Source organism: Phocoena sinus, chromosome 4 (assembly GCF_008692025.1).
Source record: "Phocoena sinus isolate mPhoSin1 chromosome 4, mPhoSin1.pri, whole genome shotgun sequence".
In the NCBI taxonomy this organism is placed as follows: Eukaryota; Metazoa; Chordata; class Mammalia; order Artiodactyla; family Phocoenidae; genus Phocoena; species Phocoena sinus.
The window spans coordinates 140001914-140018801 of NC_045766.1; the positions used below are offsets into that span (position 1 = coordinate 140001914).

The following is a 16888-nucleotide window of genomic DNA, read 5'->3' on the forward strand; positions in this document are numbered from 1 at the left end:
GACTCTGCCTCAGGTGGGCCACCCTCAGTCACTGGCCCTAAATCGCTCAGATCTGGGCACGTCTCTGGTCCCTGCTGACACTCCTCTGAGTCTCTGACGGAGAGTTGGTCTCTATTAGAGTACTCATTTCTCCAATCTCAGTCGTGATTGGTTTAAAATCAACATAAAAGTCACTGATATAGGGCTTGCTAAACACATTCTCTGCAGTCCTATGAAGAGGAATTGTTGTATTATGTTAGAGGTTCCAAGACCTGTTTGTTCTGAACAAGAAATGGTTTGATGAAAACCCCCAATGGTGTTAGTATTTTCTGCCAGTCTTGCTCTGGACTGAAATCCATTTGTGACATTATCACAGTCTTTATTTTCTGTGGGACGGATACTCTTTTCTTTTTAACTTGACGGCCTAGTGTGGTACTCGGATGGTGTTGGCAGCCTTTAATTGTTAGCGCACTTCTTAAGAGCTGCCCAGATGGAGCAGTAGGAGAGAGCTGAGTTGTTCACACTGGCCAGGTACTGCTGGTCCTCTCCTACCACTGTTGTACAGTCCAGGACATTCTCCAGGGTTTTCTGTCAAATTCTCGTCTCACCAGGAATTGGTGATCCTCCTCCTGCGGGGATGTGGCACTGGGATGGGGTGTGGTACGGGTGGGGAGCAGGCGATGCTCTCCCCTTCCGCCTGAAAAGCAGAGACTGGGGGCCGGGAGATGGAGGCTGGAGGATCTGATGTCACTTTTCACGAGGTGGTTTCTACTTCCAATCCTTCCAAACCTTTAGTGGGTAGAGGAGCTAGCAGCCAGGCTGCCTTGGATGGTCCAGCGGGAGGGGAAGGCTATGGAGCAGAAGCAGTCTCCAAGCCTGTCTTTTGTTTTGGTCAGTTCAGCATCACCTACCGGCCAAGAAAGCTCTCCATGGAAGTAATTCCCTCTACCGCTATCGAATAGTTTCGCTTCACATGTTTTCTTTAATCAGAAATTTGTAGAACCACAGCTCCTCGATTCATTCTGATTGGGAGTTAGTTCTCAGACTCCAACCAGGGCAGAAGAGGCAGCTAATCATCTTTTGCTTTACCTACTACACATAACCGTGAGTTAGGATTCTTTCGCTGTAAAACCTCATCTTCCCATAAATGTAGGCTACTTTATTACAGGCTGAATGTAAGCAGGACCTCAGGTATGCAGTTTTGTAAATTACTTAGATTTATTACAATGTTTAGCTTTGAAATGTAAACACTACTTACTAAAAACTACTTACGTTTTTCTTTTTACGGTTATTTGCTACTATCATTACCGTAGGCTTCTATTTACGGAAAGGTTTATTTAAAAATACATTTTTTTAGGAATAAAGGTGAGTCAGTTTAAAGAAAGTATTAATTACATAACCACACAAGTGGCTTGCAGATACAACAAAACCAGAGACACGGTGGAGGCCGAATCTGGAAAACAGGTTCCGCGGGGTGGTGGGGCGGTTGCGAGAAGTCTACGGAAGCCGGGAAGGCCAAGGGCAAGGCTGGCGTTAACCAGAGCCCGGAGCAAGAGACGGCCCCGCCTCCCCGAGTGCGGCGCAGTGCGCAGGCGCGGCGGCGCCCCTCTGCGGGCCGCTGGGCTCACTGCGCACGCGCGGCCTCCGGCTTGGTCCCAGGTGGAGCTGTTTTAGCCGAGTTGGCGCCGCCGTGAGCCTCCGAGATGAGCGCGGCCGAGGCCGACCGCTGGGCTTGGCTGCTGGTGCTCAGCTTCGTATTTGGGTGCAATGTACTCAGGATCCTCCTCCCGTCCTTCTCCTCCTTCGTAAGTGGCTATCTGGCCTTCCAGGGGCCGGTGGGGTCGCCGCCCCAGCGTGCCGTAGACACAGGGGTCTCAAACTGGCCGCCCGACGGCCGGATTCGGCCTGCAGAGGCGTCTTGGTTGGGCCGTCCTGTGTTTTAAGGTGTTTTTGAGTGAGTTGCTTGCGTCAAGTCGCAACGCTTTACCCCCATATCCGGTTTTCTGGATTCTGGGGGAGAAAAAAAAGAGCCTGATAACGCTTGGCCACGTTTTCGCGTGGCAGCGGTCTGGAGTTCTCAGTGCCCTTCTGCCAGCCGCACTCATTTCCGTTATTCTCTGGTTCCTGGGGGCGTCGAGCAGCCTCAGGCTGCTGGGGTGGGGGCGTGGGGAGGGCCGGTGCCTGCAGCACGGCGTCCGGGGCTCCGGGAAGTCTCGCCTTCTCGTGTGAAGTGCAGCTGTGCAGGGTCCCTGGGGACGGGTCTCAGGATGCAGGGGTCCCCATTCTTGGGGCGGGAGGGGTTGGAGACAGTGTAGACTTAGAATCCCAGTGCTCTGTGATGTTTCTTGTACCCAGAGGAGCGACGGTCACTCGGGAGCACTCTCTGCGGGGCGTTTTGTCCATCATGAGTAATTTCCTCGTGTCCAGTCGCCACGGTTGCTGTGACTGTCATGCCATCTTCCTGTACCTCCCAGAGGAGGTGTGTTTGACTCAGAGTCTAGTAGTTGTCTTAAGACACCCAGCTAGTGATTGCTGGGGTGGAGGTTTGATCCTTGGTGTGTGATTCTCCGAGGTCTGCCCCTCTGCCTGTTGGAGCGTGAATAGGGGGTTTGGTGGCATATTTGATGGGAGGTGTGTGTGGAGAAGGTGAGGAGCTGTTCTCCGCGGAAGGGCGCCCTCTGTAGGCCGACAGTGGGAGTGAGGGGCTGTCTGACTTAGGCCGAGACTCAAAGATGGGGTGCACACACTGTACCAGTGTCCTGGTAACTCAGTTCTGCTTTTCTCTCCTGGTATAAATTGGTGGTGGTGGTGGGGTATATAAGACTAGACAGGGTTTCTACTTCTTTTTGTTCTACTCTACTGGTATCCGTTGGGTGCCTGTTTTGTGTAAAACTCTGTTCTAGGACCTTATCACCCAAGTTGTCCTGAGCCAATTCTCTCTTAATCCCATCCCCCGTTGGGAATCTTTCCTGATGCTTCCTTGTCTTTAAGATGGTGTCCGAAGTACTCAGCATTGCATAAAAGACCCTTGAAGAGTAGGCCCCAGCCCACTTTTCTTTTTTCTTATTTTTTAAAAATTGTGGTGAAATATACATAAGATTTACCATTTTAACCATTTTTAGGTGTACAGTTCAGTGGTACTGAGTGCATTCACATTGTTGTGCAACTGTTCATCACCCTTCGTCTCCAGAGCTGCAGCTTCCTAAACTGAGACTCTGTCCCAGGTAAACGTGGGGCGTTATCCACATGCCCCTTCCCCCAGTCCCTGGCAACCACCATTTTACTTTCCGTCTCTATGAATCTGACTCTTCTAGGCACCTCATATAAGTGAAATCATATAATATTTGTCCTTTTATGTCTGGCTTATTTCACTCAGCGTAATGTCCTTAGGGGGTTCATCCCTGTTGCAGCCTGTGTTAGGATTTCTGTCCTTTATAAGGCTGAACAATATTCCACTGTATGTATATACCACATTTTGTTTGTTCATTCATCTTTTGATGGACATTTGGATTGTTTCTGCCTTTTGACCATTGTGAATAATGCTGCTAGAACATTCGTGTACGAGTGTTTATTCAAATCTCTGCTTTCAGTTCTTTTGGGTAAATACCCAGAAGTGGAATTGCTGGATCATATGGTAATTCTGTTTTTAATTTTTTTGAGAAACTGCTGTACTGTTTTCCACAGTGGCTGCATCATGTAAATTCTCACCAGCAATGCACAAGTGTTCCATTTTCTCTACATTCTCCAACACTTGTTATTTTTAGTTATTATTTTTCCTTTCTGGATAATAGCCATCCTAATGGATGCAAAGTGGCTTCTCTTTGTGGTTTTGAGTTGCATTTTCCTAATGATTAGTTATGTTGAACATTTGCTTATTGGCCATCTGTATATCTTTGAAAAACAGTCTGTTCAGGTCTGTGGCCCCTTTTCTAATGGGGCTGCAGCAGCTGTCCCTAGGGGAAGGGCACTCTCTGGAGGCCCACATCGAGTGTGAGTGGCTGCGTTTTTGTGGTTAAGTTAGGAGTTCTTTATATAGTCTGGATATTAGCTCCTTATCAGATATATGATTTGCAAACATCTTCTCCCATTCTGTGGGTTGCCTGCCCATCTTACTTGCAGTATCACTTCGATTCTTCCTATGTACCCCATCTCATTTCACCTTATATTGGAACCACACACACAAAACTAACCTCAATTGCTGAAAGAGGCTGTGTTGGTTTTGTATTCCTCTGTGAATTGTTCCTAGTTTCTCATAAGCTGAGGGGGAAGGAGGAGAGTGTTTGGGATGTGGCAGTGGCTGTAAATAAGAACTGTCATCACCTCTGGCTCCTTCACCAAGCTTTCACCAAACCTGTGTCCTGCAGCTAGCACACTCTCGTAAGAAGTTACTGCTGCAGTCTACACATGCACGAGGTTTGTGCCTTATCAGGGTGGCTGTTTGTCGTTCAGGTGAATGAGCACTGGGTTTGTCCCTAGGGGAAGGGCACTCTCTGGAGGCCCACATCGAGTGTGAGTGGCTGCGTTTTTGTGGTTAAGTTAGGAGTTCTTTATATAGTCTGGATATTAGCTCCTTATCCTTTGTCACGTCCTTTGCTGCATCCTACCGGCTATGTAACCTCTCTAACCTCCAACCAGTTAGCCTTCTTAGACCCATTTTCCCTTGCTTGTAACACTGTCAGAATTGTTAGCCAGGTTCAGAAGGATAACATTATCCTGGCAGAGTACAGTTGCTGGTGTTCAAACAGGGAAAAGTAATAAAGAGATATGGTTTGTGTTGAGGGTCAGTGAAAAGCTGTAAGGAACGCGCTGGTCCCGTGTAGGGTAAAATGCTGCTGCTTCTCGACCCTTACAGGCTGCCCCATTACAGGCGCTGATCTGAGGATGCACGTGGGAAAGACTCCAGTGAGGATCAGTTTGACTGGGAACGGGCCATGTCCCCTGCACCTCAGACTGTAGCCTTCCTTCCAGGGTTTCCGAAGCTTCTTCCCTTCACTCAGAGCAGGGAAGGGGCGCACCTTCCCATTTGAGGAAGTCTCTCAAGTTCAAGAAGTCCTCTCCCAGCAGAGTGCTGCAAGGTCCTGGGATGGGACCTCAGCCAAATACTGGGGTAGGGGCTGGGTGCCTGGGTAAGGACGCCCAATCCTCGGCGTTGACTTGGTTAGAATTTTCCTGCGAGTTCTTTCATGTTTCCTTTCCAGCCACAGGACGCATTTGCAATCCAGCACAACCAAAGGCGGAGGCAGAGGGGACAAAGACCACCTTGCGGAGCGCCCCCCTCCGTGGCCGGAGGCGCGCTGTGCAGGCGCCCCGGGCCCCAGGACGGCGTGGCCGAGGGCGGGCGGAGCTCCTAGTTAGCCATGTGCCCTGCGCAGGCGTGCCAGGGCCGATGCGCTGGAGGGCGGCCTGCGGGTTGCGGAGAGATGCGTGCACTGCGCAGGCGCCCTAGGACTGGTGTGGCGGAGGGAGGGGTGAGGGTCCGGGCGAGGCTTGTGCCCTGCGCAGGCGCCCCAGGACCTACGTGCCGGAGGGCTGCCTGCGCGTCCCCGAGAGCCAAGTGCGGTGCTCAGGCGCCAGGGGCCACTTCCTCACAGACCCCGTGCTTTGCAGACCTTGAGCGTGGGTGCAGCGCAGGCTGTCCTCTGGGACTTGGTGTGTGGGACTGGCCGCCACTTTTGTGTTTGACAACTTCAAAATCACTTAACTTGCTGCTCTAAAAAAGGGGCCGCTTCCCTTTTCTCTTTAGGGGCCTGGGCCACTGAGGTGAGGGGTGGACACTGCAGGGCCTGCCGCTGCGGGCCTTGCTGAGACCCTCCCCATTTCCAGGGAGCACGGTCGCCTAGAGAGTTCTTGTTGTGGACCAGCATGAGCCCCAAGTGCTGTTTGAGGAGGTGACAGGGGCGGCGAGGGGGGTTGAGTGCGCACGAGCAGGTGTGGCCTGGCAGATGTGGACTCCCCCGTGCCGGGGACCAGGGCTGCGAGGAGTGGGCCCGACTTGGCCGATCCTGGCTGAGGGGCATGTGGGGTTGTTCTGGGCCTTGGGCCCTTCCCCGGGTGAGGGCTCTCCCTGCGGTGTTAGGGACACGCCTGAGCCGCCATTCCCAGGGATGCCGGCTGTGTTCCGGGAGGGAGGAGCCTTTGGGCTGTAAATGTCGGGCACGATTTTCAGATGGGACTGGTCCAGAGAGTTGCCAGCCATTGAGTGGGGGAGTGAGGATTTGAACAACCCCAGTGCCACCCAAGTCCTGGCATTTTGTTGGCAGAGGGAGTGTCCAACTTGGACAGGATCAGAGCGTGACTGAGGAGGACACTGTGATCTCACACAGGCAGAGGGCCAGCGTCTGGGGACAAGAGAAGCAAAGGATTGGTTCTGCCCTTGTTTTCTCTCCAGATTCTCCCACCGGATTTTTTTTTATGATAAGCAAATTTTGTTTGTTTGTTTGTTTGTTTATTGATTGATGGCTTGCGGGATCTCAGTTCCCTGACCAGGATTTGATCCTGGCCAGCAGGCAGTGAAAGTGCCAAGCCCTAACCACTGGACCTCTGGGGAATTCCCTCACTGATCTTTAAAAACTTATTTTCTTTTCTGCTTTAGAATTACTTGTGGACCCATCTCCAGGTGTTTGAAAAACCATACCCTACACAGTTTATCAGCTTCTGTCAAGTGGGAGATTTAATACACCTTTGAGTACATAAAAACTTCAGGGGACTTCCCTGGTGGCACAGCGGTTAGGAGACTACTGAAGCCTGAGCGCCTAGAGCCCGTGGTCCACAACAGAAGAAGCCACCGCAATGAGAAGCCCGTACCCTGCAAGGAAGAGTGGCCCCCGCTCGCCGCAACTAGAGAAAGTGCTCATGCAGCAACGAAGACCCAACGCAGCCCAAAAAAACAAATTAAAAACCTCATAGAAATTAAAAAAAAAAAAAGACTTAAGATATATATTTTTAAAATTTATTTATTATATTTATTTATTTTTGGCTGCTTTGGGTCTTCGTTGCCGTGCGCGGGCTTCTCATTGTGGTGGCTCCTCTTGTTGCGGAGCACGGGCTCTAAGCGCGCGGACTCAGTAGTTGTGGTGCGCTGGCTCAGTAGTTGTGGCTCGCAGGCTCTTGAGTGCAGGCTCAGTAGTTGTGGTGCACTGGCTTAGTTGCTGCGTGGCATGTGGGATCTTCCCGGACCAGGGCTCAAACCCGTGTCCCCTGCATTGGCAGGTGGATTCTTAACCACTGTGCCACCAGGGAAGCCCCAGATGTTTATGTCTTAAAAATTAATATTGGGACTTACCTGGTGGTCCAGTGGCTAGGGCTCCATGCTCCCAGTGTAAGGGGCCCAGGTTCGATCCCTGGTTGGGGAACTGGATCCCACATGCCGCAACTAAGACCTGGCGCAGCCAAATAAATAAATATTTAAAAAAATTAATATTAAGAACATTTAAAAAATTCAAATCTCCTTAAATCTTACATTTCAATTCATAATTCTAGTATATTTTAACAGTTATTTGTAAGGAGGTCTTGGATTAATGTTGGTACCTATTTGCAAACTTAAAACACTTCCAAATTTTCTTTTTTTTTACTTGTAGATGTAATATATTCATTTTTTCTTCAAGCGCTGCATTTCCTAATTTTAACCACAAATCTCTTCAGTTCCCCTCAAGTTTATTCTCCTGCCCTCACTCACTTTCCACTCCTGAGTAACCATTTTTGGCCTTTCCAGTTTTTAATTGTTTTATGTACAGCGTACCTCGGAAATATTGCGGGTTTGGTTCCAGGCTACTGCAATAAAGTGAATATCGAAGTAAAGTGAGTCACATGCAATTTCTGGCTTCCCAGTGCATAAAAAAGTTACGTTTACACTAGAGTCTATTAAGTGTGCAATAGCATAGCATTGTGTAAAAAAAGTGTACATGCCTTAATTAAAAAATTGTTTATTGCTAAAAAATGCTAACCATCATCTGAGCCTTTAGTGAGTTGTAGTAGTAACATCACAGATAACTAATCAGGGAATACCCTGCTGATCCAGTGGTTAGGACTCTGCCGTTTCACCGCTGAGGGCTGGGATTCGATCCCTGGTCCAGGAACTAAGATCCCGCAAGCCCCGTGGTGTGGCCTAAAAAAAAAAAATCACTAATCAAAGAACACCATAACAAATATAACAATAATAAAAAAGTTTGAAATATTATGAGAACTACCAGAATGTAACACAGAGACGTGAAATGAGCAAATACTGTTGGAAAAATGGTGCCAATAAACTTGGTTGTTGCAGGGTTGCTACAAGCCTTCGATTAAAAAAATCTGTGAAGCACAGCCTGTATTCTCTATAATGCTATGTACGTAATGTGTTTGCCCCTCTATTTCTTTTTTTTTTTTTGATTTATTTTTCGCTGCATTGGGTCTTTGTTGCTGTGCGAGGGCTTCTCATGTGGTGGCTTCTCTTTTTGCGGAGCATGGGCTCTAGGCGCGTGGGCTTTGGTAGTTGTGGTTCACGGGCTCAGTAGTTGTGGCTCGCGGGCTCTAGAGCGCAGGCTCAGTAGTTATGGCACATGGGCTTAGTTGCTCTGCGGCATGTGGCATCTTCCTGGACTAGGGCTCGAACCTGTGTTGCCTGCATTGGCAGGCAGATTCTTAACCACTGCACCACCAGGGAAGTCCCCCCTCTATTATCTTTTTAAATCCTAGTTGTTGTTTTTTTTTTTTTGCGGTATGCGGCCCTCTCACTGTTGTGGCCTCTCCTGTTGCGGAGCACAGGCTCCGGACGCGCAGGCTCAGCGGCCATGGCTCACGGGCCCAGCCGCTCCGCGGCATGTGGGATCTTCCCAGACCGGGGCACGAACCCGTGTCCCCTGCATCGGCAGGTGGACTCTCAACCACTGCGCTACCAGGGAAGCCCTAAATCCTAGTTTTAAGAGTCAGGTTTATTGACGTGTAATTTGCATTCAGTGAAATTCACTTCTTGTACATGGGCAGTTTGATGAGTTTTGGCACACTTAATCAGGGTAACCACCGAAACAATCGAGGTAAAGAATATCTCCATCACCTCTGAAAGTCCTTTCCCCACCCTGCACCTGTTTTTTTAAAATCAAATTAAAAAAAAATACACCTTTATTTGAATTTTTGGCTGTGCCTCACTGTTTCACATGGCATTCGGGAATCTTAGTTCCCGGACCAGGGATCGAACCCACGCCCCCTGCAATGGAAGCGCAGAGTCTTAACCACTGGATCGCCAGGAAGTCCCTGCCCCTGTCTCTTGATTTACAAAGTTTAAGCAGCATCTATGAACTCCTTGCTCTTTAAGATGATTCTGTGATTTTTAAAGATAATTTGGTGCATTCCTGTTTTCTGCCCTAGGGTGGATCTGGCTAGAGTGTATGTCCTTGGCCAGCTCGAACTGAAGAGTCACCCTCCTGTGCACCAGGCAGGGGGGATCAGGGGCTAGAGGAACAGACTGATTTATTGTGCACCAGCTATGTACCAGTACAGGGAAATATATTAATATAGTTTATTAATGTATCTTTATTAATATATTTTTAAGAATGTGAAACAAACACAAACGTGCAAAAAAAGTTATCCATTCATTAGAAAGAGCTGGTTTTGTTTCCTGAACCATTTGAAAGTAAGTTGTCAACCCGAGTGCCCTCTTTCCCCAGTACATAAGTGTATAAACAGTGGCCTTGGCCGCAGTAGAGCTGTCAGGTACAATCCTCCCGTCACGTTCAGGGTTTCCTCGTCCCAGTGACATCCTTTGTAGCAGAAGGACCCCAGTCAGCACCATGTATAGCGCATACTTGTCATGTCTCTTCAGTCTAGAAGGAGTCTTGGTCTTGCCTTGAATTGTGAGGATGACATTTCTGAATGTCGCAGGGCAGTGACTTTGCACAATGGCCTCCTGTGGACATCTTTGTCCAGTGTTTGGCGAGGATGTCACATAAAGGATGCTGTGTTCTCTTTGCATCTCACCAGATACCGTGGGCGTTGATTTGGGGAGGTACACTCATCACTCCAGGTCAGTCCCTGAGGAATTCTCAGTCCCCTACGAGGTCGCCCGTGGACCTCCCCGCGCTGGTGCGAGTGTGGTCCCCTTGCTCTCCCCTCGCTCTCCTGGGACCCTCACCTGTCCCGGTGGGTTGTTGGGCGCTACCTGGCAGCCACTGCATGTGTAGCCCGGGCCGCTGGTGGTGTCCTGGCCGGTGTGTGTGTCTGTGGGGGGGCGTCTGGGGACGGTGCGGGCAGCTGTCCTCACACTTGGGTCCCCTCCACTGTCCGGGCGGCCAGGAGGGCGCCTGGGCCGGTCGTGTCCCACGTGGGGCCTGGCAGTCAGAGGCTCCTCTTCACAAACATTTATGTCTGTTATTTCATCTGTCTGTGTATCTATGGAAAACCACGAGGTCACACCTGTGCCTCCAGTTCTCATCCAGTCCCACGGGATTTATTCTGGTTCTCTCCCGATGCATGTTTCTCACTCCCTTTTCTCACAGTGAGAAAACTGGCTCACGGTATCCTCGGTAGGTGTCCGTGACTTGTGCAATCCTTTGTAACTCGCCTTCGGCCTCCACCACCACCTCCTCTTGTCACGTGTGCCCCTCCTGCTGTGGGACCCCGACTCTCACACCAGGCAGCCCCTCTGCGGGAATGCCCTCTTCACCCGCCATCGCTTCATCCCTGACCGCCGGCACTCCCCTTGCTCGGCCCACCTAATTTAGCACAGAATTCTACAGGAATGAGGGGCGTGCACGGTCCTTGTCACCTGAATGAAGCTCTGGGGATGGAATCAGTTTTCACCCTGTAATCACAATTTTGCAGTAAAAGTGAAGGATACATACATTTGTGCTGTAGCAGTCCGTGGGCATATCTGCAGAAGGAAAAACGTAACTGAATAAAGACTCACGGGGCGGGGTGGGGTTGGGGGGAGTTTTCGTTTCTGTGGTCGGGGGCAGCAGGACCGGGACCGGGCAGCAGAGCCTGGCCGTGGGGGTAAAGGGCAGCGTGCCCAGCTGCAGGAGGCAGCAAGCGGATGGGGGAGGGGGTGGGGGAGAAGGCTGATCCCGGCTGCCACCTCCACCAGATGTCCAGGGTGCTGCAGAAGGACGCGAAGCAGGAGTCACAGATGCGAGCAGAGATCCAGGGCATGAAGCAGGAGCTCTCCACCGTCAGCATGATGGACGAGTTTGCCAGATACGCCAGGCTGGAGAGGAAGATCAACAAGATGACTGATAAGCTCAAGACTCACGGTACTGTTCTCGTGTGTAGCGTGGGAAGCTTCGTACGAGCTGATTAACAGAGAAATCTTTATAGAAAGAGGCACGGCACATGTGCTTTGATCTTTGAGGTTCTGATGCTGACAGAGACTTTTAAGTTGTCTAGAAGAGACCCAGTAATAATAATTGTTACTTTCTCCTTATTTGCTGGTGAACCTTTGCTTTCTAAACACAGAAGCCTGGGGACTTCCCTTGTGGTCTAGTTGTTAGGACTCGGCACTTTCACTGCTGTGGGCCCGGGTTCGATCCCTGGTCCGGGAACTAAGATCCCGCAAGCCGAGAGTCATGGCCAAAAAAAAAAAAGAACAAAAAAAAAAACACGCAACCACACAGAAACCTCTAACATCTTTGATTTTCTTCATTCTCTGTAGGTTGACATTTTCAAATTCAACACTTTTCTGAGAGAAGCCTAGAAAAATCTCATGGTGGATTCCCAGGAGCTTTTGTGAATGCTCTAAAAAATGCCCAGCAGTGTCCTTATCCAAGTGTAGACCTCAGGCTGGGGATCAGGTCTTACTCAGCTTTATGCTTGCCACCGTTCCTAACAGTCTCCTCTGATGGATAGGAGGTCAGCTTGTGTGCTGAGAGAGTGCATGGCTAGTAAAACATGCACAGGGGCCTGCCCAGGCCTGAGACAGACCTGACTCCCACTTATGGATTAGTGTGCTGTGTGGTCTGGGAAATCCAGGAAGAAAAAGGTAGTCCCGTTGGTAAGTGCCTCGTAAAAGAACCTCTGATTTAGATGAATAGCTTTAAGAGTTTTTAAAATTAAAGCTTCAAATCTCATAATCTGTGGGTGATTCTATTTTAAATAATGGCACAGTGGGTGACTTCTAAGAAATTCTATTTTATATTTTCTAAGTGTGTGTGTGTGTGTGTGTGTGTGTGTGTGTGTGTATTTTGTTTGTTTGCTTTTTGGCTGTGCTGCACAGCTTGTGGGATCCTAGCTCCCCAACCAGGGATCAAACCCAGGCCCTCGGCAGTGAGAGTGCAGAGTCCCAACCACTGGACCATCAGGGAACTCGCTTTTCTAAGTATATTGAGCAGATGTTACATACATAGTTAGAAAATAGTTTATGAGAAGAAATAACATTTCTGTGTGCTTGAATATCTTCTTCATTTTTTTTAAGGACTGATACCATTTCATCCTGTTTTTCCTTTCAGTGAAAGCACGGACAGCTCAGTTGGCCAAGATAAAATGGGTTATAAGTGTTGCTTTCTACATATTGCAAGTAAGTGTCCTATTCTGTCACCTGGGGTCGTTGAAGTTGGTAACGGACTGTCCTCCAGAACCATGTGGCCCAGAATCCGGGCCTGGGAATTCAGGCTTTTCCACTTACAGCTGCTGTGCTGTGTGGTCCTGCTAGTGTGTAACTCTGAACACTCTGTGAATTTCTATGTTAGACTAAAATGAAGCCTTTGTTTCTCTTAGTCTCTTTTAGCCTTTGTCTTTTAGAGTTGTTAAATGTTGGGATTTTTTAGCAGATGCGCTTCTCTGGAGTTCTTTCATTTTGCCTTTGTTTCAGTGCAGTGTTGGGAGCCTGGGGGTGTATGGAGTGAGAGAGCTTATTTAGACATTGTATTTTCTAAGGTGGTCAGTGACTGTGGCCGTTGCTTGTCACCTGGTGTGCAGACGTGTAGGTGATGTGTAGATGTCTGCTCTCAGGCAGGGAACACGTCATTCTCACGTCAGTCCAAGACCTTTGATTCCCAACTTTCTTACCTGGGGGATGTTTACTTGTCCCATTTGCTGCTGCTTCCTTCAGCCGAGGGTGTGGAAGTGCCGCTCGCACACTTAGTGGCTGCTGTAAACGGTCTCCGAGTTTCAGTCCTATGTGTGATCTTTCCTGGGGGAAAAGGTTTGCGCCCAGCTCCCCAAAGCCCAGGTGGTTTGGGTTTGTTTGAGGACATTGATCCTGAGGCGTTGTCACTTTGGTGCGAGAGCGGTTTCACAGGGAGAGGAGTTGAGCAAGCCGCGCTCTGAGGTCCGATCGCTCGAGTGGCACGTTCAAGGCCACGAAGGGGATGGAAGACAGCTGCCCGAGTGCTGCTGGGAAAGGAGGAGAGGGCAGGCAGCGCTTCTCGTCGTGCCACTTAACCTCGCAGAGGGCTCACCTCTGCACTTGGGTGTGTGGGTGAGAGCGGTAGCTAGTTTTTCAAGGATCTGAGAGGCGTGAGATCACTTTTGTCACTGATAAGGTGTAGTTAGCGTAAGCTGGCTGCTTAGAGGAGGTGCTCAGTGAGGAAAGAACACTTACGCTGGGGGAGACCTTGGTTACTCTATCAGCTAATTTGATAGTGTGTATATGCTGGCTGTGAGGACTGGATGGGTAGGGTTTGAGGTCACCGATTTGGAGAGTTTCCTTGGTTTGTTTCCATGTTTCCTCGTCTTCCGTGGTGATCGGTTGTGTGCCTGGCGGGATGTTTCCGCTCACCAGCCGTGTCTTTGCAGGCTGCCCTGATGGTCACACTCATCTGGACGTACTACTCTGTCCCTGTGGCCGTGGTGCCGAGTAGGTGGATAACTCCACTAGACCGCCTGGTAGCATTTCCCACTGGAGTGGCAGGTACGCGGGCGCTGGCAGACGCGGTGGGAGAGCGTGGCCAGGTTGACCTAGGGGCGTGTGGCGGGAGGTTCGGTCAGCTGAGCTCAGCCTGACGCTCACAGTGAGAGCTCTGCGTCTCCGCCTCACACAGGGCTTGCAGCAAAGGAGCTGACGTCTAGAGAACTTACGTGTCCAATGTCACCGAAATGTGAAGTAGCAGGGCTACAGTTCAACCCAAGCCTGCCTCCGTGATCCAAGCCCAGTACCTGGGGTCTGATACCCCGTTTATTGAAACATCACCTCTGGTTCCCAAATTCTGTGACTCCTTTTCAATTCACGCTATGCTTAGCCCCTCTTAGCATTGCCTGCTATTGGCCATTCTTTGACTTCTGAAAGAATTTCTTTTGGGTGTTAAAATTAGTACATGTCATCGTAGAATGATTAGAAATATAAGAAAAGACTTTTAAAAAGACTCTGTAGCTGTGGAGAAGCGCTCTTAACATTGTAGTATATTTTTTCCAGTCTTCTATTTATTTTTGTATGGTTAAGGTTATCTGGCACATACAATTTTTTACCCCTCTTATTATGTAAGCCTTTTTCCACATCAGTAAATTTCTTCAGAGTAGAGACGGACGTGCTGCTGGCTGTGCTGAGAGGGCAGCTTAATAAATTTCTTTATTAAGGAATTTTGAATAGCTGTTCTTCATTTGGATGTGTCATAATTTACTGATTTCCCTGTTAAAGGATATTTATTTAAGTCCCCAGTTTTTGCTGTAGAGATGATGCTGCAGTACACATCCTGGTCAGCCAGTCTTTGGTTGTGATTTGTGATCATGCTGGAGGTGAATTGCTAAGTCAAAGGGATGACCGTGTCAAAGATTTCCAATTTAGCCAGGCCCCTTCCTTCCCCTCCCCCTCCCTCTTCCCAGACGCAGCCAGGATTGTTGTAGCTGGTGGCTCTCAGTGTTGCTGAGCCGAGGAGCCAGAGGCCACCCTTCCGGGCATCTTGTGGCCTCTCTTCCTGTCTCTCAGCATCAGTGGGGCAAGAAAGGTATGGGTAAACATTCCTTCGTGCTTGTAATGCTTTGGTGGGAAGGGAAAAACAGATCATCCTACAGGGTGGTCTTACAGTCTATTAATATCATAAATAATGATGCACAGCCCTCTGGCAGGAAAGATAAATTCAAATCATTGTTTGTTGTTTTGAGTAGTTCCTGCTTAGTAAAGAAGGCAGCTCTGTGAATCAGTAGAAAATCTGTGGGCTTCCCTGGGGGCGCAGTGGTTAAGAATCTGCCTGCCAATGCAGGGGACACGGGTTCGAGCCCTGGTCTGGGAGGATCCCACACGCCACGGAGCAGCTAAGCCCGTGCGCCACAACTACTGAGCCTGTGCTCTAGAGCCTGAGAGCCACAACTACTGAGCCCACGCTCTAGAGCCTGAGAGCCACAACTACTGAAGCCCGCGTGCCACAACTACCGAAGCCCATGCGCACCTAGAGCCCGTGCTCCGCAACAAGAGAAGCCACTGCAATGAGAAGCCCGCACGCCGCAACAAAAGAGTAGCCCCCGCTCGCCACAACTAGAGAAAGCCTGCGTGCAGCAACGAAGACCCAGAGCAGCGCCCCCCCCAAAAGTGATCAGTTTGAACCCAGGAAACACAAACTTGATGTTAGCCCAACACTACTCAGAAAGGACTGAAGTGCTCTATTTCCTAGAAGTCAAAGGTAGCAGAGGCAGGAAGTGTGGGCGGAACTCCTGGCATGCTCTCATGTTGAATTTCTTTATTTTTAGGTGGTGTTGGAATTACCTGTTGGATTTTAGTCTGTAACAAAGTTGTGGCCATTGTACTTCACCCTTTCAGCTGAAAAAGAAGATGAATTTGGCTACAGCACTTTCAAAAACGAATTTTCACTGAGGAGATTACAAATCTGATTTATACTGTTTTATTGTTTTTTGTTTTATTTTTGTTTGCTTGTTTGTTTAAAAAAGGAAACACAAGCCACAGGTTAGCTGTTGTTGTTGAACGTGTTTGTTCTTGGACTTCATGTTGAGATTCTTAGAAGAATCACAGTTTTGTACATTTGTTGTGAGCCATGGAGGTCAGTCTCGTGTGTACCAGCCAGCATGGCACCAGACTTGTGATAAGAAGTGTGTGACATTATGGGCTACATGTTGTTACTTGTGATTTGCACTCTCGGCATATTTTAAAGGTCACATTGCCAACTGGAAAGTCAAACTTTTCTAATAACTTAAGTACTTTAAAGACTTTGTGCTATTTTTAATCCAGATTAGAAAGTAACTTAATTTTAATACTACTACTAGAATTTGAAAATTTGTTATTTAATCTCATGCTGTACTACCGGGAGAATAACACTAATTGACATTGCTTGTGCTTTTTCCTTCCTAAAATGTCATTTGTTGGGCAAGCCTTTGGATGGTATTATCCACTTATTTGAAGCTGTTAACTTTTCATTACTGTGTTTTATAAATGTATTCATGAGCCCATAATGCATTGTTTTGTGTTTGAACTGTGTGTTTTATATTTAATGTATTTCTAATGAAGGGTATTTTTAAAGCATTTAATATTTATGCTCTGTAGAATGGAACAAACTTAAAAAACAAACTGGGAAGGCTGATTAAGTTAATTTCAACGGCTACATGTTTGCCCCGTCAAGTATAATTCTGCTCAGTATTTTTAAAAACACTTTTTTCTAATTACAATCTTGCAAGTGCTTGTGTGACTTCCTTCCTTACGGCCACTTACTTGCTATGACCGATCGGTTGCAGAGGGCCTGAAATGATCACTAAGTGGGCCACAGCCCTGTGAAGCGAACTTCTAGCACGAGTGTTTAAAAGATCACTTTTGTATCCTTGTGTTCCCTGACGGTGTGATAGTAAGTTCGTTATTACTTCTGGTAATCGAGCTGTGTAGAGACGGAGCACTGTGCTGCTTTAGTTGATGGTCACAGAGTGGGTTTTGGGTTCCCCTCGTCACTCAGACTCACCCGGCCCCAGGCTGTTGCAGCTCTGGGAGAGGATGCAGAACTGGGAATACAGCTGTATTTACAGCAAACACCAGTGTCCAGCATCCAGTCACCTCACAGGTACGTTTTAG

General features: G+C 48.7%; 1 protein-coding gene across 8 annotated transcripts; it reads left to right on the forward strand.

The window, feature by feature from the left end:
- Nucleotides 1-1564: 1564 nt before the first annotated feature.
- Nucleotides 1565-16507, forward strand: GET1 (guided entry of tail-anchored proteins factor 1). Of its 8 annotated transcripts, none has more exons than XR_004349678.1 (6): nt 1565-1784; nt 11036-11201; nt 12393-12460; nt 13681-13795; nt 13926-14825; nt 15565-16507. XR_004349678.1 is itself a non-coding variant. In XM_032630490.1 (6 exons), the coding sequence occupies exons 1-5, from the start codon at nt 1683-1685 to the stop codon at nt 14024-14026; spliced, it is 552 nt and encodes a 183-aa protein (XP_032486381.1). In that variant the 5' UTR covers nt 1634-1682; the 3' UTR covers nt 14027-14045; nt 14704-14790. The 8 variants fall into 8 exon arrangements, 6 of the variants coding, with proteins under 6 accessions (XP_032486381.1, XP_032486380.1, XP_032486382.1 ...); XR_004349679.1 differs by having other exon boundaries at nt 1634-1784; nt 14704-14825; XM_032630490.1 differs by lacking the exon at nt 15565-16507 and having other exon boundaries at nt 1634-1784; nt 13926-14045; nt 14704-14790.
- Nucleotides 16508-16888: the final 381 nt, after the last annotated feature.